The sequence below is a fragment of the Ilyonectria robusta genome (genome assembly GCF_021365365.1).
Source record: "Ilyonectria robusta strain PMI_751 chromosome Unknown BGZ61scaffold_15, whole genome shotgun sequence".
Lineage (NCBI taxonomy): Eukaryota > Fungi > Ascomycota > Sordariomycetes > Hypocreales > Nectriaceae > Ilyonectria > Ilyonectria robusta.
The window spans coordinates 56,570-82,641 of NW_025764449.1; the positions used below are offsets into that span (position 1 = coordinate 56,570).

At 50.2% G+C, this 26,072-nt stretch overlaps 11 protein-coding genes across 11 annotated transcripts; 8 read left to right on the forward strand and 3 right to left on the reverse strand.

Annotated features, from left to right (window-relative positions):
- Positions 1-1,919: 1,919 nt before the first annotated feature.
- On the forward strand, positions 1,920-2,834 carry BGZ61DRAFT_356923 (uncharacterized protein; the record flags this gene model as incomplete). Its single annotated transcript, XM_046240829.1, has 1 exon — positions 1,920-2,834. The coding sequence occupies one exon, from the start codon at positions 1,920-1,922 to the stop codon at positions 2,832-2,834; it is 915 nt and encodes a 304-aa protein (XP_046101743.1).
- Positions 2,835-4,582: 1,748 nt separating this feature from the next.
- Positions 4,583-5,894, forward strand: BGZ61DRAFT_480115 (alcohol dehydrogenase; the record flags this gene model as incomplete). Its single annotated transcript, XM_046249154.1, has 5 exons — positions 4,583-4,967; positions 5,019-5,193; positions 5,251-5,371; positions 5,465-5,600; positions 5,653-5,894. The coding sequence occupies 5 exons, from the start codon at positions 4,583-4,585 to the stop codon at positions 5,892-5,894; spliced, it is 1,059 nt and encodes a 352-aa protein (XP_046101744.1).
- A 671-nt stretch (positions 5,895-6,565) lies between these two features.
- Positions 6,566-9,496, forward strand: BGZ61DRAFT_519529 (fungal-specific transcription factor domain-containing protein; the record flags this gene model as incomplete). The annotated part of the gene is made up of 1 exon (XM_046252404.1): positions 6,566-9,496. One exon carries the CDS (start codon positions 6,566-6,568, stop codon positions 9,494-9,496), a length of 2,931 nt encoding a protein of 976 aa, XP_046101745.1.
- A 102-nt stretch (positions 9,497-9,598) lies between these two features.
- Positions 9,599-10,520, reverse strand: BGZ61DRAFT_357216 (ribonuclease E inhibitor RraA/Dimethylmenaquinone methyltransferase; the record flags this gene model as incomplete). Its single annotated transcript, XM_046240862.1, has 5 exons — positions 9,599-9,820; positions 9,875-9,931; positions 9,994-10,164; positions 10,228-10,405; positions 10,477-10,520. The coding sequence occupies 5 exons, from the start codon at positions 10,518-10,520 to the stop codon at positions 9,599-9,601; spliced, it is 672 nt and encodes a 223-aa protein (XP_046101746.1).
- Positions 10,521-10,928: 408 nt separating this feature from the next.
- On the forward strand, positions 10,929-12,487 carry BGZ61DRAFT_357353 (aldehyde dehydrogenase; the record flags this gene model as incomplete). The annotated part of the gene is made up of 2 exons (XM_046240874.1): positions 10,929-11,791; positions 11,875-12,487. 2 exons carry the CDS (start codon positions 10,929-10,931, stop codon positions 12,485-12,487), a joined length of 1,476 nt encoding a protein of 491 aa, XP_046101747.1.
- An 802-nt stretch (positions 12,488-13,289) lies between these two features.
- Positions 13,290-14,648, forward strand: BGZ61DRAFT_495572 (uncharacterized protein; the record flags this gene model as incomplete). Its single annotated transcript, XM_046250905.1, has 3 exons — positions 13,290-13,665; positions 13,716-14,086; positions 14,139-14,648. 3 exons carry the CDS (start codon positions 13,290-13,292, stop codon positions 14,646-14,648), a joined length of 1,257 nt encoding a protein of 418 aa, XP_046101748.1.
- Positions 14,649-15,335: 687 nt separating this feature from the next.
- On the reverse strand, positions 15,336-16,594 carry BGZ61DRAFT_480118 (oxidoreductase; the record flags this gene model as incomplete). Its single annotated transcript, XM_046249155.1, has 4 exons — positions 15,336-15,743; positions 15,809-16,267; positions 16,326-16,398; positions 16,497-16,594. The coding sequence occupies 4 exons, from the start codon at positions 16,592-16,594 to the stop codon at positions 15,336-15,338; spliced, it is 1,038 nt and encodes a 345-aa protein (XP_046101749.1).
- Positions 16,595-17,370: 776 nt separating this feature from the next.
- BGZ61DRAFT_357200 (Alpha/Beta hydrolase protein) lies at positions 17,371-18,687 on the forward strand (the record flags this gene model as incomplete). Its single annotated transcript, XM_046240859.1, has 1 exon — positions 17,371-18,687. One exon carries the CDS (start codon positions 17,371-17,373, stop codon positions 18,685-18,687), a length of 1,317 nt encoding a protein of 438 aa, XP_046101750.1.
- An 840-nt stretch (positions 18,688-19,527) lies between these two features.
- BGZ61DRAFT_357231 (uncharacterized protein) lies at positions 19,528-21,118 on the reverse strand (the record flags this gene model as incomplete). Its single annotated transcript, XM_046240863.1, has 3 exons — positions 19,528-20,495; positions 20,548-20,850; positions 20,899-21,118. The coding sequence occupies 3 exons, from the start codon at positions 21,116-21,118 to the stop codon at positions 19,528-19,530; spliced, it is 1,491 nt and encodes a 496-aa protein (XP_046101751.1).
- A 778-nt stretch (positions 21,119-21,896) lies between these two features.
- On the forward strand, positions 21,897-23,006 carry BGZ61DRAFT_356929 (Alpha/Beta hydrolase protein; the record flags this gene model as incomplete). The annotated part of the gene is made up of 1 exon (XM_046240832.1): positions 21,897-23,006. The coding sequence occupies one exon, from the start codon at positions 21,897-21,899 to the stop codon at positions 23,004-23,006; it is 1,110 nt and encodes a 369-aa protein (XP_046101752.1).
- Positions 23,007-23,733: 727 nt separating this feature from the next.
- BGZ61DRAFT_480122 (uncharacterized protein) lies at positions 23,734-25,481 on the forward strand (the record flags this gene model as incomplete). The annotated part of the gene is made up of 3 exons (XM_046249156.1): positions 23,734-24,417; positions 24,498-24,736; positions 24,821-25,481. The coding sequence occupies 3 exons, from the start codon at positions 23,734-23,736 to the stop codon at positions 25,479-25,481; spliced, it is 1,584 nt and encodes a 527-aa protein (XP_046101753.1).
- Between the last annotated feature and the right edge of the window lie 591 nt (positions 25,482-26,072).

The window sequence follows — 26,072 nt, forward strand, 5'->3', positions numbered from 1 at the left end:
GCTGATAGTCTAGAACCTATTGGGAAAGCTTCCGAACCCGTTGTCAAGGGATAACAGCAAAATTCCACCCAAAAATCAAACTAAAGTACCAGCGTTAGAGCCGTCATCCTGGCCCCATCCGCTGTTATATTCACTGACGCAGCAAGAGGAAGAGATACTCCATACTGTCGCTACCATGCTAAATTCCACCGGCGCTGGCACGCAATCCAGTTGTGATACATTTATAAATTTGTGATTAACTACGTTTCTGAAATCCGATTTCGGGACAGATTCTTTATGAATGAGTTTATAAAGGTTTTAATTAGCTTGAAGTAGAGGCTTTAAGTAAAAATGTTTATAATTAAGAAATTTAATATAGGTAACTTAATTATTTATAACTTTATTTATATTTTTACTAGCTTATTGTGACAGGCGGTCAGGGACGCTTGGGCTAGCTGGTCGCTAGCGGAGATGTCTCTAGGGTGGTCCGGATCAGGTTAAAAGAAAGGGAAGGAACCTGTGCTGGAGGATATCATCGGTTTTTAATTCTTCAGAAATTCAAGCTGGACGTCAGAGAGGCCGGCAGGCCTCTAGACTGCTTGGGAGTCTGCTTTTTCTTTGCTTTTAATTTTAAGAGATTTATTTGAGTCTATCTTTGCCGTTGCTACGATCCTTGTCCAACCTCTGTCTTCGACCTCCCCCAGATATCGGGCTGCCGCAGGCCCAATTGATGCCTTGCCAGCGAACTTTCCTGCGACCGACCCGATATTCCATCTTATGAGATGCTTTCCTGCCGGGAGATACAAGCCTCAGATTGATCCGACCTTATATGCGTAATCTGATATAGCTTCGGGCTGACCGGCCAAGATGCCTGTGCGACGACCCTCTGTGTAAATCCCCTAGGGTAGGTTAATGAGTTAGGTATTACTTTTATCTCTTTCTACTACTAAATTATATATTATTTAAGCTAGTAAAAAAATTTTTTTTTAATTTTATAATTTTAATTTTACTGAATATTATAAAATAAATTTAAGTTTTATTCTTAAATAGTAATATTAAATAATATAAACTGTATTAAATATTAATAAATATAGTAGCTAAGTAATAAAGTTTAATATTTTTTATATTAAAATAAAAGTTAGAAGAAATAGTAAAAAATAATATAAAAATATTAAAATACTAATATTATTTTTATATTTTTTACTGAATTTAATTATATAATTAACTATATAATTTCTTTAATTTATTTTTTAAATAATAAAAATCTTTTTATATTTATTAAAAATTAATATCTTTTAAACCATATTTAAATTTATACTTTTTATTTAATATAAAATAATCTTAAATTTTAATTATTTAATAATAATAAATATCAAGTTAAATTAAAAAAGTTTAATTTATTTTATAACTTTTAAATTTTAAAAAAACTGAGTATATAATTTATATTATTAATTTTATTATTAGTATTTTTCTCTACTATTAAGCTTATAATCCCTCCTCTAGGTATATTTATATTAGAACACTCTAACCTCTTAAATATTTAACAATTAGAGCCTACTTAGCTAATTTAATACTGGTGCACAGACTACCTTATTCCAGTTATAGAGGTATCCCACTAGTTGGCGAGTCGTCTTCAGTCGCTTTCAGCAAGTTTCCGCAAAGTCCGCAAATCCGCATCCGCAACTCCTCTCCATTCTCCAGGTTGAAAACCCGCTCGGCCAGTCGCCATGCGCATGCAGGCAATTTCAGTAGTGATAACGCTCGACTAGCCCAGTCCATGGCTATAATGATGCCACAAACGCAAGAAAGTGACGACAGCCCATAAGCCTGGCTCTCAAATCTTATAAGACACGGGCCCTCCTCCGCCTCAAACTCTCTCGAGTGTCCATTCGCCTTGAAGCTACCATTCCGTTACACAAAGCTTGCGTACCGTCTTCACCATGGTATCATTCACTCCCGCAAACGACATCCCATCGCTCTCAGGGAAGGTGATTCTTGTCACGGGCAGCAACACCGGCTTAGGCAAACAATCCATCATCGATCTGGCCCGGCACAATCCTTCTCAGATTTGGCTAGCAGCGCGCAGCCTCGAAAAGGCTCAGGGAGCCATCACGGACATTAAGGCACAGGTTCCAACAGCCCCAATCCATCCTCTGCAACTCGATCTGGCTTCTCTAGACTCCGTCAAGGCGGCAGCCAAAACATTTCTTAACTCCGCAACACGCCTGGACATCTTAATGCTCAATGCCGGGATCATGGCAACTCCCCCGGGCACCACCAAAGACGGCTACGAAATTCAATTTGGGACGAACCACGTTGGACATGCTCTCCTCACGAAGCTGCTAATGCCTCTTCTACTCCAGACTGCCGAGGGAGCTAGTTCTGACGTCCGCGTTGTCGTTCTCAGCTCGACAGTCCACGCTCAGGCACCAGAAGGTGGTGTCCAATTCAACACATTGAAGACACGGGCCGACGCCATGGAGACCTGGACTCGTTATGGACAGAGCAAACTTGCCAACGTACTCTTCGGTCGGGAGTTGGCGAAGCGATATCCCCAGATAAAAGTTGTGTCAGTTCACCCGGGAATCGTCAACACGAACTTGACCGACTCGTACATGGACTCCAGTATGCTGCGTCGCACTATTCGTCCCTTTTTCATGCCTCTGGTAAAGATGGTTTTGACGAGCGTGGAAGATGGCGTCAAGAACCAGCTGTGGGCAGCCACTTCGAAGGACATTGTTAGTGGAGAGTACTACGAGCCCGTGGGCAAGGCTGGCAAGGCGAGCGGCTACGCTAAAGACGAAGGATTGGCAAGGAAACTCTGGGACTGGACCGAGAAGCAGTTTCAGGAATGAGACGTTTAGTTTAGTCTGCGGAGTTTGTGTTATTGTTGTTGATATTTCTTGAGCTCTCCGCAGGGGGATTAGTATAGTAGCAAATAATAAGTTTTCACGTAACGCACTCCACAAGCGAAGCGACCTCACCAGCGAAGCGATCAAAAATCCCTCGACCCCTCCTCGTTGTCGTAGATGACAAAGGTGAGAGGAAAAGTCGGAATAATTTTGGTCTGGAGATTTCAGGATGTTGATCGGGGAGAGACTGGGAGAGGAGGAAGATGGTGTTTATGCGCCTGAGATGGTCAGCCCGGGTGAGATCCTTCGATCAACGGCCCCAAAGCTCCGGCTGAAGCGGCGGGGCCGTCCGCGGTTTGCTCAGTTGTCCACGAAGCTACTACGACCGATACTGCTAGGTTAACGATCTGGCAGCTATCCATGTGGCCAGCTACGCGGTGCTTTGATGTAAGAGATCACTCCCGTCCGGCCGGAGAGGAGTAAGAATACCTCGTGAGTCCAATTATGCATGGGTATCCAGCCATGCAATCTTGGGTCATCACTGGATCATTCCTCCACTCAATTGCTTAGAGCGCCCCGGCAATGCCGTCCGCTTAGTGTTTTTCGACTCCAATTGGATGTGGTCTCTAGAAAGTAGTTTTAATTGCTGTTTCTATGGGGAGGGGGAAAGCAAGCAGGTCGCAATCTAAGCCCGACATTTGTGGACTGGCGGAGCTAGCGGACCTGAGGGCTGGCGGCGAACTGGTAGCGAACAGACGTAGGACTGACAGAAGACTTGCCGAGGACTGGCGGAGGACTGGCGGAGGACTAGCGGAGGACTAGTGGAGGGCTGGCGGAGGGCTGGCGGAGTTGCGGGAGGCGTTCTCAGCGTGTGTGCTAGGATGGATGTAATCTTTGTTTCAAATGTGCTTGATTGTGCCGAGTTTCCATTCTTAGTCTCGTTCTACACTGCAGATTCTTGCCTTGGCTCAAAGTTGGAACTCCGAAAGCTGCCGTATTTCAGCTAGCGATCGTTTTTATCCTTGTGCAGTCAGTTGCATTGGTAATCGCTGGGACCTTTCTCAGTTGTGGATTTCAGGAGAGACGACTAGCACTGGGGCTTATTGTCTTAGATAGCTTGTGTGACTACTTGATGACTCTGAACATGTGTATATATTATGTACATTCGGAACTGAACGGGGGACTAAGTTGTAAGAGCTGGCTCAACTGGGTCGGCTACCTTCCCATAGAAACGCCAAGCGTTGGCACTATTCCAATCCCAATCTGATACATGGGCATCCGGTTGGTGCCAACCTTGATTTACCCATCGCCCTGCTTGCGGATGTATACATTCGCGTTGGGCCGAAATCCTCTAGATGTGATGTCATTCATAGAAGCGGAGTGTGTCCTGCCTCCAGGGTAAGAGGCTGGTTCCTTGACGTGTTGGCGCGGCTTTTGTCATCGGGGGACGGACTTTTGAGCATTAACTCCATTCCTGCGGAAGCAGCATGGCGGATTTGTAAAGCGTTTGGATGCAGTGATTCGCAGCCATCTCGATTTCGGGTGCCGTTTCCGCGTCCGGCCCATGTTAGTGTTGAGTCTCCAGCTGGTCATGTTAGGTCTTCATAATTCCGCAAATACCGTGTCTAAGTTACGACGAGCCGACACGATTGAACTCTCAAAGTGTCGAATGCGCATTAGAGGAAATATTTCTAGGAACTAACTCGTGAGCGCCGACGAACGGAGACAGCTTCAGAAACACAATACTCACCATGGAACCTGTGGGAACTTTCCGAGCCGCAATCAACAAGACACCCCACGATGTGGTTGTTGAGGAGCGTCCTGTTCCTCAGTTAAGTGGAACCCAGGTCTTGGTCAAGATGGAGGCTGTGGGCGTCTGCGCCTCTGACCTCCACCTGACACGGAGATCGAATCCTTATCTAGTTCCCAAGGGGGACACTGGAGGCCACGAAGGTGTTGGGAGAATAGCTTCACTTGGACCAGACGTTGACACCAAAGCATGGAAGAAGGGAGACAGAGTGGCTGTGCGATGGGTCTGGTGGGTTTGCCAGAAGTGCGAGCTGTGCTTGAGCGGCTATGAGGCGCTTTGTGACAAGAGACTCCTGGGGAGTGTCGACGTTAATGGATGCTGGGCCGGTACGTGAGCCTTTTGACTTGTGGAGTGTGCTCTTGGTTGACCGCGAGCAGAGTATGCCGTTGCCGACAGCAGCTATCTATTGCGTGTGCCCGAGGGAATCTCGGCCTTGGAAGCTGCCCCGATACTATGCGCCGGCACTACCGTTTACAGGGCGCTCAAGACTGCGAATCTTGCCAACGGTTCGTGGGTTGCAATCGTTGGCGCTGGCGGTGGCCTTGGCCATTTGTAAGTCACAATCTTTTATTGCCTGCCTACCTCCCGCTGAACGTGTTATTGCTACAGGGCTGTTCAGTATGCCAAACTCAGGGGGCTACGTGTCCTGGCCATTGATGGCGGTGACGAAAAGAAGGCGTTGTGCCAAAAGTTGGGAGCCGACAGCTTCATCGATTTCACCAAAACAACGGTAATTATTAATGGGGATAATGACGAGAACTGTGTTGCAAATTCTGCCACAACACAGACGACCAGGTGAATTTACTGACTCGCGAGCAATCAGGACCTGGCGGGAGACGCCAACAAGACGACAGGAGGTGGCGCCCACGGAGTCATAGTCATGAGTTCGAGCTCCAAGGCATATGAGCAAGCCCCCTTTTACGTGCGCAAGGCCGGAGTATTGTGCTGCATCGGACTGAGTAAGCAGCCATCCCTCCGTTAGATCGCCTTGCCTGACCTTTGCTCTCCAAGCTCCTACCAAGACAAGATTTCTTGTCGGGCCCGAATACTTTGTGGGAAAGGGAGTCCGCCTGATGGGTTCGTCTTTGGGGACGCTGCAGGACGCAGAGGAGGCTTTGGCTTGCCTTGTTGATGGGAAAGTCAAAACGATTGTAGTTTCGAAACGGCTTGAAGATGTCGGGCAGTGCTTGAACTCGATTGAGCAAGGTGAGAGTGTGGGCCGGTTCGTCATCAATCTAGATGAGACTACATAGCCTGTGGGCCGCTTTGACGTCGAGGGCTTCCTCCTAGTGCATATTCAGAGCGCCTCTCGGCAGGGTTATTGAGAAACTCCGTAGTATACCGTGGTTAGTTACCTTGTTCGCAGGAAGGTCACACAACAGTGCAAAGCATGGGATGTGGGGAAAGAAGATGATCGAATCGAGCTACTGAATAAGGCCGTAAACTTATGTACTGCTACCTTAACTTAGTTGCATAGGAATTGAGCTAAGATTGGCAGGGATGCCTCACCCCCTCATCTGCACTCCATTCCAAAGCTGGGGTGGACTAACCGGCTCCGCTCCGAGCTTCCCGGAGCTCTCTAGGTAGTCATATATATATATATTGGTGTTGACGACCTAAACCGGCTCAACTTATTTTACCAAATCATCCTCCCTGGCCCATTACTGAGGTAGAGCCCGGCTTCGCCTCCGAATATCCCAATCTTGAGGATCCTGAGGCTACCTCCGTTCGCCCGTCTTTCCGAGCCATCAGATTTCCTCCTTCGGGGTTTTTGGCCTCACGTCGTTGACCTAGTTGCAAGCTACGTTCGACGGAAACACGGCGCAGACAACTCTTGACCATAATCCTATTGCCCACCTGTGACGACCCTGTCTTGCCAACTACACCCGCACACCTGTGTGGGCTGCCAAGTGACCCTGACAACATGCCTCCCCGAGAGACTCGCAAACGGCGAGCCCCTGTGGTCAATGTCGACGGTGTAGACTGTGGTCCCAAGTCAAAGCGTCGGACCGTTCCTAATGAGCTACGGAAGCGGACAAGCATGAGCTGCGATCTGTGCAAAACTCGTCGCATCAAATGCATCCGCCCAATCACCGAGGATGGCGAGAACACGCTCGCCCCATGCGAGAACTGCACCACCTTGCAAGTAGCATGCCAGTCGGCTTTGCCGAGGAAGACGCGCATATATGGGAGCCTGGAAAGCCTAAGTGCAAGATATAGAACGCTGGAAGCCTTGGTAAAAGCCTTTTTCCCTGGTAGGGAGATCAACGACGAGCAGCTGGCCGAGATCGCCCGTGAATACGGAGTCTCTGTTCCGACGGTCCAACCACCTGAAGAGTCTTCTTCTCTTGCACAGGCCTTGGACTCCGACACCCTACAAGCCTCATTACTATCTTCAGCTCCCGCCGCTGAACTCACATCCACATCTCGAGATCGCTGTGACGATAGCGCAAGCAATCATCAGCGCACAACCAGCACCTCGGCTTCACATCCTGCCATTTTTAATCACATGGACATCAACGACGAGCAGCTGGCCGAGATGGCCCGCGAATACGCTGTCTCTATTCCGGTCCTCCACCCCCCTGAAGAACCTTGTTCTTTTGCCTGGACCTTCGACTCCGACACTCTACAGGCCTCGTTACCACCTTCAACTCCCGCCGTTGAACTCATCTCCACAACCATAAATCACCGTCACGATGACGCAAGGGATCATCAGTGTGCAACTGGCGCCTCGGACTCATACTGTGGTCGAGAGGGACGCGCAACACAGATCTATCAGAAAGGAAGCCTCCATCCCGTGTCCGAATATCCCCCGAAACTTGGCCGCCCGAGTGAACGTCTATATCCAAATACGGAAGGAGTAATGTCGTACCTCGGGCCCAGTAGCAGTTTCGAATTCATGATCGTACTGCGGAGACTTGTTACGCATATTACAAAGAAGACTTCCCTTCAAGAGCCGTTTTCTTCAGGTCGGGAGAGCATGGCCATCGAAAATGGCCTCGAGGATTCGGGGCAAGACAACGATGGCCCCGTTCAGATTTCCAGTAAGAAGGGAGCGCTGGATGTTTCAACAACCCAGCCTGAAGCCGCAATGGCAGGTCCAATTTCCACCCAGAACAGAGGAAATCCTCCGTTGAGCAATGGGGCGGTAAACAGTCTGTCATCTTTGAGAGTAAATGTCCGCTCGAGGCCGTCATCCCACGCCGAGGAAGGGCTTGGCAACATTGTTACGTCGACTCAAGACAGTTTGCCATCCAGAGACGTCTCGGATATGCTTGTTAAGGCCTTCTTTGACTACGTGCACGGAAACTACGTTATCTTCCATCGAGGTCTTTTCCAGATGCAGTATGAACGTCTCTTCCTGTCGCCTGAGGATGCTGAAAGTGATTTGGACCTGCCCGACGGCTCGAACAATCAAATTGACAAGGGATGGATTTGCTGCATTTACATGGTGTTCGATTTTGGGTACCAAGCATTGAAGCATCGGCGCCCAAGACAGGCCCCGGCTTTACAGCAGAGCTATGTCAAGCTGGCACAAAATCATCTTTATGAAATCGTCAATACTACCTCACTTTCGAATGTCCAGGCTTTGCTTCTAATGCAACTACACCAACACAACTCGGGGGCTCGAAATGCCTCGTGGATGCTCCTCGGCTGCGCTTGTCGCATGGCCATCTCTATGGGTATGCACAGGGAGCGCGCACGAGGCGGTTTCGGTCCCATCGTGCGAGAACTGCGCCGCAGGGTCTGGTGGACCATGTATACTTTTGAAAAACAGGCGTCGTTGATTTTGGGTCGTCCTTCAGCGATACCGGAAGATGGCGAGGTCGACGTGAGGCTTCCCGACGAGAACTACATGGATGGGAAGACTTATTATCAGTCTGGGCTCTTGAGAAACATGCTGGCTTTGACCGACATCCTGATCAGGATCAGGAAAAGCTTGTTCGGTGCCGCAGACGCTGCTTCGGCTACTGGCCGCAGTTCTGCTGCTGCAATCTCTCGGATACCGGGCCTCGATGCAGACACGGTACGATCAATCATCTCGCAGCTTGACAATTGGTTCCGCGGGCTACCTTCCAATCATCAACCTCAGTCGAATGCCAAAGGGTCGCATGATTATCGAGCGGCACACTTGCTACACCTCGTCTACTACCACGCCAAGCAGGTTGTCACGAGATCATATCTGCTTGAGAGATTGGAAGCGGAAGTCGATTTCCAAGACGATCCAAGCAAACCGCGGGCCTCCTTGAGCGATTCAGACCAAATGGAGCTCAGTACAGTATGCATAGATGCAGCTGTATCCAGTGCTCTAGTCTTGGAGAGTTTATGGGAAAGCAATCAAGTTGACGGCGTGGCATGGCTTGATATTTACTGGGCTTACCACAGCGGCGTTATGCTGCTTATCGATCTACTGCGCGAGCAGCACCAGGCTTCCCAAAGAACAAGCAACACCACGGCAGACGAGCCGACGCGGGCTCACTCGGATACTAAGAGAAGAGAAGCCCTCAAACGACTCATCGAAATCCTGCGCAAGGTCAACCTCTGCAAGACCATGCGTGTCTTCGCCAACGTGACTCTGGCGCTCGCCAAGGTTGCCGGCGTAGGCCTTGACGAGGGAAGAGAAGACCCGAGCGATGTTATTCCCCCCCAAGCTGCGGCAGCAATGGGTGGGATCACCGCGGACACTACCGCTGCTCCTGCTGCAGATTTGAGTGTCATGAACCTCGAGCCCTTTGGGTCCCTGTCTTGCACCGACCCCTGCGCCGCTAGATATCCGTGGATGGATGGAGACCATGCCTTGCCTATGGAAATAAACGGAAATACTTCATATGAATTTGACTGGATCGATCTATAGCTACTGGCATGTATGTATGTTCAAATATATTCAAACCATCTTGAAACGTTGTCGTGCCACTGAAATGGCTGTTCTATCTGGTCAAGGCCTCGCCGTCTCATCTCAGCCCCGGTGCCTAGCTGACGAGTCGCAAAACTTTGCACCCTCGTCAATGTCTCTTCTAATCTTTTCGTCAGCCGCCCTCTGAGCTGGAAGGATCTGTAACGCGGCCTGAACCAAATCCCTTGGTATGCATATCACCCCATCAAGGTCGCCAAATATCATGTCACCAGGATTCACGACAATGTTCTGATCCAGGCCCTGAAGACGGACAGGCGCACCAACCTGGCCCCAGACGGTTTAGTTGTTGGATTCCCACTGTGCTATGAATCAACGTACGGTTCCGAGGCGCAAAGCCTGATAATATGCGGTTGTGCCTGTGTCCCGCGCAAAGACCTGAAAAACTCGCCATCAGCCACGCCAAGCCAAGTCGTCACTGAGCATCCTGGGAACTCTACCGGATAGGTTTGGTCCCGATGCTCCTGGAGATCTCGGATTCTTCCATCCACGACTGTACCAGCCGCACCGCATGATTTGGCGCGAGCCGTCATCAAACCGCCGTAAACGGAGTTGACAACATGAGGCGGAGAAGATATGAATATCACCGCCCCTGCGGGGACATTATCGATCTCAGAGATAGGTCAGCTAGTGAGCCTATGCCTTTCCGGCACTGAATTCGGATGGGCACCAACATAATGCTCTTCTTGCTTCTCCGCGCTCACCGAAGTGTGCCGTACGTACTGAACCGTATACGCTGGACCTATTATCTTTGTGGCTCCCGCCTTGAACTCGGGCGACCACATGGCCAAGCCAGAGAGAAAGCCTCCATCCGGGACATTTAGTTTGACCAGCGCATCGGCGATATCACACCTGTGACGATTTTCATCAACAATCGTGTGCGGGCAAACGCTGAGGTTGTGGAGGGAATATGGGCATCATACGCGCTGTAGGGCCGCAAGGCTTCGACGAGGGACTGGTCTGACATTTGTTCTTGCCAGCGGAGGTTGTTTGCTTTACTGAATCTGCTGGCTCACAAGCCAAGGTCTACTCACCTCTGCAGAGAGCCTAACCAGAGCGACCTCCTTTATCAGCCATTGCATCAAAGGTGGAAACTGGGTCCAATGTTTTGTGTCGTCTTCGCGCCGTAATTTTGGCATTCGCGCGTGATTTAAGTGCGAAAGAATGCTTCCGGGTGGGGAAAATATGTGTTTCCCTCGGATGGATGCAGCCGCGATAGCGTCGAGTTGAATTCGCTTAGTATATTCCAAAGAGCTTAGATATATACGCGGGTATTTCGATCTGTCGCTTACTTGAACTTGAGGGAATCGATCCCATTGCTTGGGGAGTCTGAAAGCCCAGTCACTGTCAACCAAGCACCTTCATTGCAATCACCATGACGAACACCGTCCCCAACGTAGCCATATTCGTCAATGGCAAAGACGTGCCGGCGTCGTCGTCGTTCCCAGTCCGTAGCCCACTGACACGAGAGGTCGTTTATACCTGCTCGTCAGCCACTGTTGAAAACGCTCGCCATGCAGTCTGCGCTGCTGATGAAGCATTTAAATCTTGGTCGAAAAGCAACCCTGCACAAAGAAGAAACATTCTGAACAAAGCTGCGGATATCCTACTGTCCAAGGCATCGACCGCTCATGAGCTCATGTCCAACGAGGTTAGCGCCTCCACAATATGGAGGGCTGCCAATATCCTTGGATCCGCTGCCTTTATCAGAGAGGCAGCGGCCATTGTGACTCAGGTTAAGGGCGAGGTTCTGCCCTCGGACCGGCCAGGAACCACAACCTTGATCTTTCGTGAACCAGCGGGAGTCGTCTTCTCCGTTGTTCCATGGAATGCGCCACTCAACTTGGCGCTACGGGGTATCTGCATCCCTATAGCCTGCGGCAACACCGTCATCCTGAAGCCAAGCGAATACACACCTGCCTCGCAAAGACTGGTTGTGGATGCCTTCACCGAAGCCGGACTACCACCGGGCGTGCTCAACTTCCTTCCCACATCCGCTGCCGACTCAGCGTCGGTATCAGAGTACTGCGTCAAAGCCAAACAAGTCCGGCGGGTGAACTTCACGGGATCCTCACCCGTTGGCAAGATCTTTGCGGGCTGGGCTGCGGAAGAGCTGAAACAGTGCATCTTTGAGCTCGGGGGCAAGGCCAACGTGGTGGTTTTTGAGGATGCCAGCATCGACGATGCCGCCAAGGCGGTTGTTTTCGGGGGTTTGATCAACTCTGGACAGGTCTGCATGTGAGCTTGACCCATCAACGGGCTTGAATACGCCTCTATTATGCCTGCTTGCCGACCAGATCTAACAAATGTGCTTTTGATAGGTCATCGGAAAGGATCCTGCTACACAGCTCCATCGCTGCGTCTTTTACGGAAAAGCTGCTTACCGCAATCAAGAAGCTCAAAGTTGGCAATCATCTGAAGGACAACTCGGTTCACTTGTCCGGCCTCTTTTGCGAAGCTTCAGCGCAAAGAGTGCTTGGGTTGATCAAATCGGCGGCGGCATCCGGCGCTCAGGTGCTGCTAGGAGACCAGACTATTACTGATCACACCGTACTCCAGCCTCACATTCTGTCGAATGTGAACCCGTCCATGCCGATATGGCAAGAAGAGACATTTGGGCCTGTGGTTACGCTTACGACCTTTAATTCCGAAGACGAGGCGCTTCGACTGGCACTCGATACTGACACCTCGCTCACCGCCTCCGTCTTCAGTGTAGATGTCTCGCGTGCAATGCGGTTCGGTCGCCAGCTTCACACTGGAGCCCTCCACATCAACGGACCGACGGTCTATATTGAACCCTCGTTACCCAACGGAGGCACGGGTGGTCCCAGTGGGTACGGGAGATTTGGAGGGACTACAGGCATTAGGGAGTTCACGGATGAACGGATAATTACTATCAACGAGCCTGGGCAGAAATATCCTCTAGTTCAATAGTCTATCCATACAATCAGACCCAATTGCATGAAAACTGAACCTAATTATACAAGTCTTATTCCAAGGTCGTAAAAATTCGATTTCTTTCTGCTCAAAATGTACGATAAACCATCCAAGATCTAACCGAAAGACCTAGATATGGGAAAGAGGCTACAGTCGGAGGGAATGCGAACAGCATCTGTGCCTACCGCGAAAAGCGGTGTACGCCGAGACTCAATCTGTGCGGTCATAATACAGACCATTCACTTTTCTCTATTGCGTTAGATAAACGGACATGTCAATTGGAGCAGAGGGGTAAAGATTTCGAAAGGACGGCGGAGCTGGACGCACTAATCGAAAGCATGCTTCCGAAGTCATGCAGGTCGCCGATCGCCTGCTTCCACTCCAAGGCTAGTTCGACGAGCACACGAGAAAGATTGAACCCGTTGTATTCGGCGAGGAAGTTTGCACGCGTGTGTGTGCTAATTTCCGGCCCACGATTAGTTGTGCCCCCGTGCCTGATATACTCGCGGATCTGCACTCGATCCCGAAAGTTCATCGCCTTCTTATTCCTTCATCTAATAATTTTCTATCCGCAACTACCCCCAGCTTCAATCATGGTGAGTCCTTTCTAACCTACTAAGGTCCTCTCCGATCCGGCCACTAATACCAGCGCGTGAAGCATGTTATTGTCATTGGATGCGGACTGGCAGGACTGGCCGCCGCCATCGCCATTAGACGAGGTGGCCACACAGTCGAAATAGTTGAGCAGGCCCCGGAATTATCATATATTGGCGCAGGTAAGTACTTCACCCAATATATCATGTGTTTGTGTAGTCCCTCATCCATTGTAGGAATACAAGTGTCCTCGAATTCGTCTCTCATCCTACGCAAGCTCGGCGTCGATAAATATATCTTGCCATTCACCACCGAGCCCGTCGACCTTAAAATGATGAGGTGGCAAGATGGCAAAGTTCTCGTACAATGTCCTCTTAAGAAACCCGCTCTGGAGGAGTACGGCTCGCCGTATTGGCATATTCACCGCGCAGATCTCCACCGAGGACTCCTTGAATGCGCCACTGATCTTGGAATCACACTGCACCTCGACAGCAAAGTTCTTGATGTGGATCTGGACTACGGAAGCTTGGTAACATCCAAGGGAGAAAAACTCACTGCGGATTTCATTGTTGCATCGGACGGTAGAGTACTCTTCCACATTTTCTACCTGGAGTTTAGCTGATGATTGCAGGCCTGCACTCGACGTGCAGATCCATCGTTGTAGGCAAGCCGATGCCACCTGTTCCTACGGGACAAATGGTGTTCCGCGTGACTGTGCCTGCTTCAGAATTGAAGGATGTCCAAGGCCTTGGAGACCTGGCGACTACTCCGCGAAACAATCACTGGATCGGTCCTCGAGCCACAATTCTGTCTTATCTTCTCGAAGGCATCAACGATACTCTGGTCAATTTCGTCTTCACGTGTGATGTCGACTTGGGAAGCCTCGAGGATGGAGTGAATCAGAAAAAGGGCACGAGCGAGGACGTACGAAAGGCTTTCAAGAATTGGGATCCCAGAATTGATAAGATTCTGGAACATGTCACGGAGGTCCTTGAGTGGAGAGTAAGGACTGTTGAAGAAATCCCAGGACCACAAGTTGCTGATGCTCTTTTAGTTGTATACGCACCAAGAGGCACCGTCCTGGATTCATCCTTCGAACAAGATGTGTCTCATTGGGGATGCGGCCCACGCCATGACGCCTTATCTTGCCCAAGGAGCTGCCGTGGGATTCGAAGATGCTGCGGTGCTCGGGGGCGTTCTAGAAAAGTGCTCGTTCACTAAGGACCTGCCCGCCGCGCTGCAGTTGTACCAAAGGCTTCGCTTGAAGCGCTCAGCTCGTGTTGCCACGGCCTCGATAGAGTCTAGGTGGTTCACTCAGATGGAAGACGGACCTGAGCAGGAGAAACGTGACGAATGGCTATTGGCGCATCCAGGAATCTGGCCGAATCACATCAACATCCGGTCCCGGAAAGAATTTCTCGACGAGTTGTTTGGCTACGATGCGTACAGGGAGCTGGAAGCGGCCTTTCAAGAAGGTGGCTTCGAAGATTTGCCCGAGAAACTTGACAATCATGATAGCTTGTCGACTGAACAACCCGGTTCGGCTACTACGGCTTCCGCATGAGCAAAAGCGCCGAGGGCGCGTCAGATACGTGATCCAGGTATATGGTGGAATCCGATGTCATGGGCAGTTCCCTTTGTGTTGTCTTTTTCTTTCGATATGTCTGTAGTGGAAGATTCTTTTAGATGCTATCAATGTGTTTGGAAAATTGATAGAGTGTGCCTTTCATATCTTAGTACAGTGGCAATACAGATTTAGACATGTTGTTATAGAGGTTCAGCATCATTTTTTGCAAGTGATGAAGCTCATGAAGATGTCATATTTCGTACGAGCCATTCGACACCCTAGATAATTACTTGAAAAGAAGCCTGCGCCTCAAAGCGTTCCGTGTTTTCAGCATCACCTTGCAAAATTGCATAGTACCTAGATTGCCAAGTGTATAGGGCCTCGAATGAGCACCGAAGCAACGGCATTAGAATGGTGTGACGGAGCATACTCGTCAGTTGTATTCATTCTGCGCAAAAGCCGCATTCAGAGAGCCAACAGAGCACCACTGATTCCATTGTTGTGTCACTCAATTTTTTCTAGATTCTCGGTAAATGATCACTACCTGAAACTGCCCCAGACAAGCGGCCAATTTCTACTGTCCCGCCCCACAGAATACCTCGAATTGCAACATGACTTGTCTCTGTGCCATTGACATCCCATTTCAGCGTTTCACGAATCGCTCTTCTTCGCCTCCATATTTTCCTAGTCACGAGTAGCAGCAAGCCGCAGCAAAAGGTGCTCTCTCGCAGTCAACGCATCTCTCTCCTGGAGTCCCTCCGTTTGATTGAGTATCATCGGACTTGGGACTGGGAGAAGTTTTGCATCACTGAACGGATGGCAGAAATATGCAATGGAATATCTGTCCTCGCCTCCGCGCCTTGACTCCTTGGGGAAGATGACGCGGTGAACTGTTGATTTGAGAAGGGAATTCGTCCAGTAGGACAAAAGATCACCAATGTTGACCAAGATCGGCGGCGATGCGTCTGACTCGGTCCCCGGCGGAAAGACTGGCACAGGTGCCCATTTCTTGTCGGGGGTTAGAACCTCGAGGCCAGGCTGGCCAGGGCGTTGGAAAAGCAGAGTGATGCTCCCGTAGTCAGTGTGGGCGCCCTAATACAAGGTCAGAACTTGGATCTGAGAGAATGGGATGGTAGACTTGCAGCCCGAATATCGACGTCTGGCTCGTAGTCATCGTTCTCCGCCACAGACGGATACCAAAGCAGACGCAAGGTGCACGAGGAAGTTCCAGGCTCCGGGGCGTGCCTTGCGGCGAACCAGTCTGCAGAACCATTTGTGTCGTCGATCTTGAGGCCAATGGCCAGGAGCCGAAGGAGCTTTACGCACAAGGCATGGCATAGTCGGCCAAATTGGCCAATCTCTTGCTCATGGCTGGCCAGAGACTTGGGCAAGGGTTGCTGTGCCTTGCCCTCGACGAACTCTCCCAGGTTGAAGACTTCTTTGAAGTCACCTCTCACCTGTAACTTGGGGTCCAAAGTCTCGCTCTGTACGCCGCCCCAGCCCTTGTTCTGCCAAGTGTTAGCTCGCTCTCCCATTTCCGTCATTAGAGCGTAACTTGCATCCTTCAAGGGTGTCTTTGCCTTTTCGGCGGCTGGCGAATCAAAAAACTCTTTAGACTTTGTTGTGTGAGTGCATAATGGTCTCTGATGCCATTCACGGATAAGGTCAGCTCACAATGGCAAACGCTTGGTTGATATCGCCGGTTGCGATGTCTTTCTCAAGACTTCTGATGTAAACGAATCCGTGTCTTTCAAATTTGCATGTCAGCAGATACTGATGCCCACGTAAAGCCGGGACATGAATGCGTGCTGGGATGGGAAGTCAGTCTGGCTCGCAGTTCCTCACCTCACAAAAGCGGCCACTAGTGACTCAGCCGTCTGCGGGTCATCATCCTTCAAGGATGAGATGTCGAGCACGGGGATTTCAGCGGTTCCTACAGTCATGCTGTAATTTAGTTTCGAAGAAGTTATCGATTGGGGTTCGGTCTCGAGCAATGTCCCTTTTTACACTTCTAGAGCATTGGCATCGGACCCCAGTATCTATCAGATGACAGATATTTATGGACCGTCCATGTGCTTAGGTACCCCAGAAACCTGGCAGTACATCCGCACATTAGCGTTTGATCTGGCTGGGGGCGGCTGCAACGGATGTAACGATTCGGAGCACGGCACACTCGGCTGTTACCCATGCGGAACAAGTGGGCAACCGGATGCATCGATTCGAAGCCCGCGGCTAATGGGAGGGGGTGCTCTAAACAGATGACTACTGTTTTCCTTCGCCATTTCTATTCAATCCTTTCTTGGTCCTGCTGTTTTAGCTAAAGCGACCGAGCCTGCGCATCACGTCTCAAGTTCGATTACACTTTCCACTGGGGGTATTCTCCTCCTTGAAACAGTACACAGGTATTAGTCTGACGTATCACTCATCTATTTACTCTACAACGCCACTGTACGGCACGATGTCAACGTCTACACTACTATGGTACGCAAGGTCCCGCGGTGCCCACAGCCAGGAGCCACCTCCTGCGGTTATTGAGTCCGCAACCGCTGTGTTTCACTACAAAGACACACAAGACCAGCGGGAGAGCCTCTCAGTCTACTCTCTACCTTGGTCTTATTCGCCTTCACTGCAACATCTGGCCCGAATACCAGAGGAGGGGCAGCAGCCTCACAACACCGACGCGACAATTCCCGAACTCGACCAATGCCTGTACGACTTGATGGTTGAGAGCAGCTCTGCGGACTTCAGATCTAAAGCCACGAGCTCAAGAGATTCAGCACAAGTCCCTAGGGTACTAGTTTGCCGACTCTTCACCCTGCGTTCACCCTCAACTACCAACGAAGACGAGTTGCACAACTGGTATCGACGGCAGCACATCCCTCTTCTTGCCAACGTGCCTGGCTGGCAGCGGACAAGATGCTACAAGACCTCGGGCGCAAATCTCGCCAACCACCTTTTGACTGCAAGACCCGTATATCTTGCATTACACGAATACACTCGGGAAAATGGTCTTAATGGACAAGAATATAAAACTTGCATGTCTACGTCTTGGCATAACAGGATCATGGCCGAGCTCATTGATACGCAATCAACACGCATCTATCGACTGGAGGATACTACCCACCTGTCGCCAAACAACATGATACATGCTCCTACTTCATTCCCAGAGTTCTATCCACCGCTTTGTCTTTACTCGCATCTCACGACATCTGATGGGGTTGTGTTGCCTTACCGCCTGAGCGGATCGGCAAATCCCTCGGCGCCGATCATTCTTCTCTCCAATCCTCTCTTGACCCAGTGGGAGATCTGGGATCCCTTTGTGGCTGTTTTCTTGACCAAGTATCCTCAGTTTCGTGTCCTTTGCTACAACACCCGAGGACGCTCATCACTACCTCCTGCGCCGGGTTCAACTCGTCCGCAGCCTGTGACTCTCACCTTACTCTCCGACGATATGCTCGCCCTCTTGGATGCGGTCGGCATTCCTAAACTACACGCTCTGATGGGCTGCTCCATCGGTGGTGCCTCAACCCTTGTCTTCGCGCTCCGACATCCTTCGCGTGTGGGTCGGTTCATTGCAACAGATTGTGCCCACATTTCATCAGCCGAGAACGCGGCGGCCTGGGATCAGCGCATCGAATTAGCCGAAGATTCTTCTCGAGGCATGGGTGTTCTTGCCAAGATAACAGTCGAAAGATGGCTTGCACCCCGCCAGCTCACCAAGTTAGAGATATCGTTACGGGAATGGATAGCGAATATCGTCAGCAGAAATAGCGTGCAAGGTTTTAGCGAGGAGTGCAAGGCGCTCTACGACTACGACCTCCGAAAGGAACTTCCAACCTGTACTGTGAGGGGAATGTTGGTGGTCGGCGAGAAGGATGGAATAATGCCAGGGAAAATGGAACAGTACAAGGGCATTGTAGGCCCTTCCCCAGACGGAGTTCCCCTGAGGGTCATCCCAGAGGCAGGCCATGTGCCAATGGTTGAACAGGTAGAGGCGTTTCTTACTAGTGTTGAGGAGTTCCTTACCATGGACTAGCTTCCATCTATGTTCTCCTAGAATATATGTAGACCGAGAATTCATAGGTCCAATCGTTATTGGTAGAGAGTCTCAGTCAATACACAGGCGCAAAGGCTGTACTTGCACAATTTCAAAGATTCGATGCAAGCTATTGCAATAATCTACTCTAACAGTGGGCCTGGTGTGAGAGTGATGTAAGGTGACTTGTATTCTATAACTTATTCCATAAGTGATGTGGTCGTCTGAGTCGTGTTGCTTCCTGTATTTCAGACACGCCGCAAACGCCGCTGGAATGGAAGCCAACTCGCAGTCGTAATTTGTGAACACTCACATTTTTAACTGCCAATATAGCTCGCCAACCCTAATGCTAGTAGTCATTAACCAATTCACAAAGGCTGCGAAAGCTATTACGGACCAGTTGGTTCTGCTTCGGATTTTCATAGGGTAGCGTAGGTAGTGGAGAATGTTCACTGAATGGCTCAAAGCACAAACTTATCTGGAATCCAAGGGTGATATACTGCCTTGACCAGGCGTTTGATTGAAGTATTTAGCTAGAAGGCTGGTGTACCCAGCAGGTGCCAAATCCTCCGTGAGTCAGTCAATACAGAGCAAAGAAATCGCGAATCCCGGAACCCGGGTACTTGCGTAGTTCACGATTCACTTTAAATTCAGCACTGGGACATCTTGGCAATCTGAATCTGTTAGTTTGGATGTACCTGAGATGCGACCCGTCGCAGCATTTGACTAGTCCAGCTATCCTAACCCACTGTACATATAGAATGAGTGTTGACGTATGCGAAATGAATGTTGACCTTTTGAATGGAATAAGTGTTGACGTATGCAAAATGAGAGTTGACCTCAGGCCTTGGCTCCCTCTTTCAAGTTCGGAACATCGACCCAAGAGCCCTCGACTCCATTCCACATGACAAATCTTGCCACCAACTTGAGGACATCCTCACCCAAACCCAAAAATTCGCCGTAGACCTTGACCACTTTCTCGGGAAGCTCCAATTCCGGGGATAACGAGCCCTCCACGGAGTCAAGGACCAGATGCGCCATGTTCAGCATATCATCTTCTGTCAATGGAAAGTCCGGGGTGCCCTGATACAACGGAGAAGTAGCAGACACGTTTTTGGCATTCAGGACGGCCCGGACGGTTTTGGCGACGTGGCCGTCATCCAGATGGACGATGGCGCGAGGAATGAGGCTAGACCACGGCCCAGGCTGTTGCGGCGTGTAGTTTTTGATGCGCTCAGGATAGAGTGTAGGGCATCCGTTGACCACGTAGGTGGCTAGGTCCGTCCAGCCCTTCCACTCCAAGAGTCTTGCCTTTTGCTTCAAGTTCAGCCACTCGAGCTTCATAAAGGTCGAATAGAAGAAACCCAGGTTCGTATTGTGCAGGTAGACAAAGTCGAGTCTCGGTTGCTTTCCCGGATGCTGGGCTGCCCCAAGAACATAGGTTGAGACATGCATCATCTCGGCAGTTCGGTGTGCAATGTCGGCCTCGGTGGGTTCCACGCGCCACTTGGCCAGGTATTTGGCTATCTTGACGCCAAGCCTGGGGATCAGGACTCCCCGGATGCGGTCGAATGGGTCGTCCGGCTTGATGGCGTTGCTGATTTCCGTATCAGCTTTGAGCGCGTTGATGACCGACATCATTGATGTGCTTGGCGCTTTGGGCTGAGAGGCGATGTGCTTTTCGATGGGGGCAAATATACCCATGGGAGACTCGTCGTGGGTAGCGGCTCCTGCAAGGGCTTCGGCTACGAGACACGGTTGCTTGAATTCCAGGCCGAATCCCAGATGCAGCAATGGGTGCTGGAGGTCTGATGATTGCGTCAGTTATATGATTTGGTAGACAGCGTGTTGATGATATACCGCAAAACATTCTTGCCAACAAGTCATCCGCTTCCGTATCACCTTTGAAAAGGGCTTGTTTCAAGACTTCCTCGGTCCCCTTGTCGGAGATTTGGTCTTGGAAGTATCGAAGATAGTCAATGTAGTGTTCGCTTTTCCCCAGACTTTCCTTGTAGACGGCCGGATCTCTCAATTTCATTGCCGCAGACGTAGGGTGGTGGTAATGTGGAAGTTGATACGATTTGTTGTGGTCGTACCCCGCCTGAATCTCAGAAGGGCTTGCTCCGAGAGCCCAAAGAGTGCAAAGATGATGCACAATATGGTCTGTTGCCAGTGAGTTTGGTGATGCCAAAACGGGATGTCAAGACTTACTATGCAATCCAGCCTCGCTGAACATGGTGTGGAATTTGGCATGATTCAAGGTGAGAAGATCCGAGACCCGCTCCGCACTCTCCTTCGTCAAGTCACCGACGTGCAGATTGCCCTGGGATTTGTCCACGTTGAAGTGGATGTTGTATGGAGTGGCCCATGATGCAGGCTTTTCGTTTACAACACGGGGCCTAAACGGGTTGTTGATATCTACCAAAGACATGGTGAGAAGTTGGAGAGACGAGCGAGACTATCTGAAGATGGAGTGAAGTCTAATGGAATCAACGATAATGCTCTGCAGACGTGGTTTCTCTGAACCAGCAGGATAGTAAGCTGAAGATGGAAGAAAGGTAATCGCGCTTTTGCTTATCCGGCGGCAATGATGAATAGCAGAAGGTTTTACTAGGGCACCCTCCTATCATAATATATATGGTTAGACGAATCCTAGTAAAGCATAGATCCTCCGTAATAATGATGGAGCGTACTAAACTCCGTTTCGACGGAACCAATCAGGACCCGTGGCGACTCGCGGAGACCCAAGCCGCTGAGGTTTGAAATCCTAGCTTAGCTCACGGAGTTAAGGCGATCTGCAATGCCGGGACGTGGCGTAGCTCGATTGCATAGTCACAAGGCCAATATGCGGGGTGCAAACTCAGTTGCTCGTGTCGGATGTACACAATCATAGCAGTTATGTGTCGAATGCATGCAATCATATCAGTTACGTGTCGGGTGCATGCAATCGTGTTACCCGTATTGAATCGCTCTCCTAGGCAGTATCGTTTCATCTGGCATTGTTTGGGCACAATCAGGCATGCCTCCAGTAGGCACCCATGTAGGTCAGGTAATTATTATCGTCTTTGGAATCGGCAAAGACTCAGCTCGTGGTATTTATCTGAAGCATTCTCCGATTTTCAGAGAATTCCTTCATCACTTGAACCAATTGTTTCATCACTGCCACTTCAACAAATCCATCACCGCTCACGCAAATCCACACAACAAACATGTTTGAGAAACTGACCGCTCGCCTCGACCCCTCGCTTCCCAAGGGAGTCGTTTCTCGCTTCGTCGGGCTTAATTCGCCTTCTACGGGACGATTCCCCACCGGCCAGCATCCATGCCAGGGCATGTACTACCATCTCGAAAACACGACTCCGTCGGTTGCCATCATGTTCTCCCACTATTCCGCCGACTTCACCGAGCATTATCTGGCCGGTCCCTTGGCGGCCCAGGGGTTCGGCGTCCTCGGCTGGAACACGCGATACCGCGGTTTTGAAGACATTTTCATCCTGGAGAAAGCCATTGAGGACATTGGAGTTGGCACCGAGTGGCTGAAGAAGGAAGCCGGAGTCAAGAAGATTGTCTTCATCGGCAACTCGGGCGGCGGGTCACTCATGGCTGCTTTTCATGGCACGGCCCAAAACGATCCCTCCCTGGTTGCAGCCGATGCCTTCATCTTCTTGAACGCGCATCCCGGACGACCTGGCGTCATGACCAAGATGCTTGATCCTTCCGTCATTGACGAAAATGACCTCCTGAAGAGGGATCCATCCTTGGACATGTACAACCCTGCACACAAAATTCCATATTCGCAGGAATTTATTAAACGCTATCGGGCTGCCCAGATTGAGCGCAATCACCGCATCACGGCGTGGGCTAAAGCGGAGTTGAAGCGCCTGAATGATGTTGGTATCCCCGATCGTCTCTTTTCGCTGCAACGCAGCGTGGCAGACCTTCGGTTCACAGACACGACTATAGATCCCTCGGATCGGCCGGCGAATGCTTGCTTTGTCGGGGATCCTGAGCTTGCCAATCGTGATTTTCCCCTTATTGGGCGTACGAGTTCTTTGAAGACTTGGCTGTCAATGTGGAGCTTGTCGGAGTCGAAGACCAAGCTGGAGGTTTATGCGGGAGCCTTCCGGGTTCCTACCCTAGTGGTTCAATGTTTGCACGATACAGGCGTTTACCCTTCTGATGCTCGCGACATCTTCGATATGGTGGTTTCGGAGGACAAGGAACTGAAGTTTGTGTCTGGCAGCCATTTCTTCGAGAAGGTGGAAGATCTGAAGGTCGCAGTGGCGTTGATGACCGAGTGGGTGCAGAAGAGGACCTAAATACCGTGTAGTCTCAATGAATTGAGAAGGTCTACCACAATGTCAGGCTACCTGCTACCTAAGTCGATTGGATGGAAGTTCAATCGGACCTATAGTTAAGCCTGGTCAAGTTACTAAGACCATACGGAATACTAAATCCGGTACTAGACCTGATGAATTTATGGAGACTTTACAGTACTCTCTAATTGAGTTGGTGTCGCGGATAGTAAGCAATAGGACATATTTATGAGACAGGCTGCTTTCCGTCGCTTGGTAGGCTAAGCCTATTATCTATTAAGTGAACTTCTGGATGATAGTCTGGAGATATTCTTATAATTCTGCAATACTGATTTCCGATTTTAAAATAGTCGTAGAACGAGAAGATTAGTTGCTGTTATATAGCTATTGCGGGCATCATGAATTTCCGACCAAGTAGAAGACCGTTGGATTAGTTATATCACCAAAATAGCCTTTAAAACTCACCAGTTCCACTGTTCTCCCCGTTTACTCTCCCATCTCACAGAGGAAAATAAGTGTGCCTGCATTAATATTTAGAATGGGTGGTCTGGATTATAGGACGGTCTAGGGTAGCAGAATTGGTACGTGATCACGTGACAAGACTCGTTGCTGTGCCAACACCCATCTTGGCATCAGCGTTAGTGGAAACAGACACAGATTACCCCTCCATATTACTCTTATGACGAAAACTGCAACCGACGCGACAAACATTGCGGACGCCTCAATAACAATGCCATACGTATCGATAGAGTCGGACAGTCCGCTCCTACTGATCGAGAGCTGGCTCAACAGTCTCATCCCACCGACGACCTGCGACCTGGAACTGGACCACCATTCGCCCGACTTTCGATACCTTGCCATGTCAACTCCAGAGTCTTCGCCGAGAAAACGCCTACGGACGAGGTTACAGACAATAAGCCCTTCAAATGATCCAATGGATACAGAGACGAGAGAGCAGGGGAAGGGTCTGGTTGACGCGTTTGGAGCGCAATCTCTTGCGTCGCAAATGGTGGAGGGAGACGAGGTGGAAGAGGAAGAGGAAGAGGAAGAGACACCGCGATCATCACGACAAACACTCGCACATCGCTCTGGCTCTCGACATCAACATTCATTCCACCGAGCATACGGAATGCCAACTCTCACTTCAGCAACCGGTAGTCCCCAACCGCGGAGGGCTCGATCAGATATGCCATCTCTGTCACCCGCGCGATCCGAATCGAGTACGAGCACCAACAAGACGACGACAACAACGAGCACAACTTCTCGCCGCCAAAAGAGCCCCGTGAAATCAACGGCCGACCTACATCTGGCTGCCAAGCCCTTTGAGTACAACGATGAAGCTCAGCTGCCACCAATTCTCGAGGGGCTTCGGGATATCCGAGATCATATGAATATCGTGCCAGCCATCATCAAGGTGAGTCATGTCAATTCAAGCCGTGATTCAGCTAAACGTCCTGATCCACTGGTATTCTTGGTTCTAACACGCTATCCAAGGACGAGGTTCAGAAAGCAATGAGTTCCAATGAAATCCTGCGCCCATGGATGATTGACCACGCCCATGTCCTTAATCAGCAAGAGGCTCTTCAAGAGCTAGATGAGATTCGATTGATACTCAACGAGTCGAGGTATTGTCAGCGGGAAGGAGCCTCAGAGGCAGCCTGGAACGACGGGGTAACAAGCCGAATTCTGTTTCTCGCCCTTCGCTCGAGTCGGGGTGTGAGACACCACAATATGTACGTTCCCTTCTCACCATGTCCTGTTTTCAGGCCGGTATGCCCCCCATTTTTCGATGCCTGATGCTGATATTTACTGTAAAGTACAACGGCTCGTCCGGAAAGCTGTCTCGTACCCAAAGATCTTGGCGGCGACCACTTCGACGGCAAGCTGGTTGATTATTCCATCAACCTGGCCACACACTATGATGACGGCAGAGGACAATCCGACTTTACGTCTGACAAGGAAGCCATGTCGGATGATGGCCTGGAGGATGCTATTCGGAAACTTCTCTCACACGTGCCCAGCAAGCGCAAAACCATTAATCAGACATGTTATGGACCTGTCCGATTCAACCCCGCGGCAGTGAGTATCGAAACGAAAGCAAGCGCAGCGTCAGATGGCCGCGTACAGTTGTCCGTCTGGATTGCCGCCTGGATGGAGCAGATGCGATACTTGCGCGCCGTGGCACGCAACCAGACATGCTCCAAGTTTGGAGATGTATCCGAGAGACCGCCGCATCCTGTTGAGTTGCCGATGCCCCTGGTTGTAGCGTCGGGGAGCCTCTGGAAACTGCACCTTGCGACGGACACGACGAGCAAGATCATCATCAGCTCGTTGTTTGCGATTGGAGACACAAGCTCGCTTCTAGGAATCTATTGCCTGGTGAAGTCGCTTCGCATCTTGGCCGCATGGGCAGACGGGCCGTTTCGGAAGTTTATGCGGGAAGAGATCATGGGTCTACCTGCTACAAGTGACGGTTAAACTAGCCGATAGTTACTCGGGGTCTGTCCCAACTTAAGCTCCATTAGCCAGGCTAATTCCAGAGTAATTGTCTTGTTCCTTAGGCTCTGACGAGCATCACCAAGTCTATGCATAGTGCCGAAAAGATGGGTCATTCAAGTAGCGCCTGGACAATATTCGGCAATATCCTCTATAATTGCTTGCCCAGCTAAGTACCTGCGTCTGATTTGCATCATCTATTTTCGAGACACAACCTAGAGACTTGAAAAGAGCTCGTGAATGAGCCCTTGATAATATAATGAAATTGGATTCTCTTCCATCCTAATAAAATAAAAGGGTAGTAGACGAGAACTCGCCTAAAATGTAGAGGAGCCCACTAACAAGGCCATTTTTCGACATCAATGGGACAAAAAGGTGACACAAGGGGAGGTAAGCAACCACACCGTTCCGGCTTTGTAGTAAGGCTGTGCAAAAGTGGACAGATGCAGGTGTGAAGGTGTCCTATAGCCCGAAACTGGCGCATGTTGCTAGCCGGATGGATATCCTGAAGGCATATCAGCCAGTGATATATCGTTTCTTACCGCCCGCCCACTGAGGCTGGCTCCCTCATCG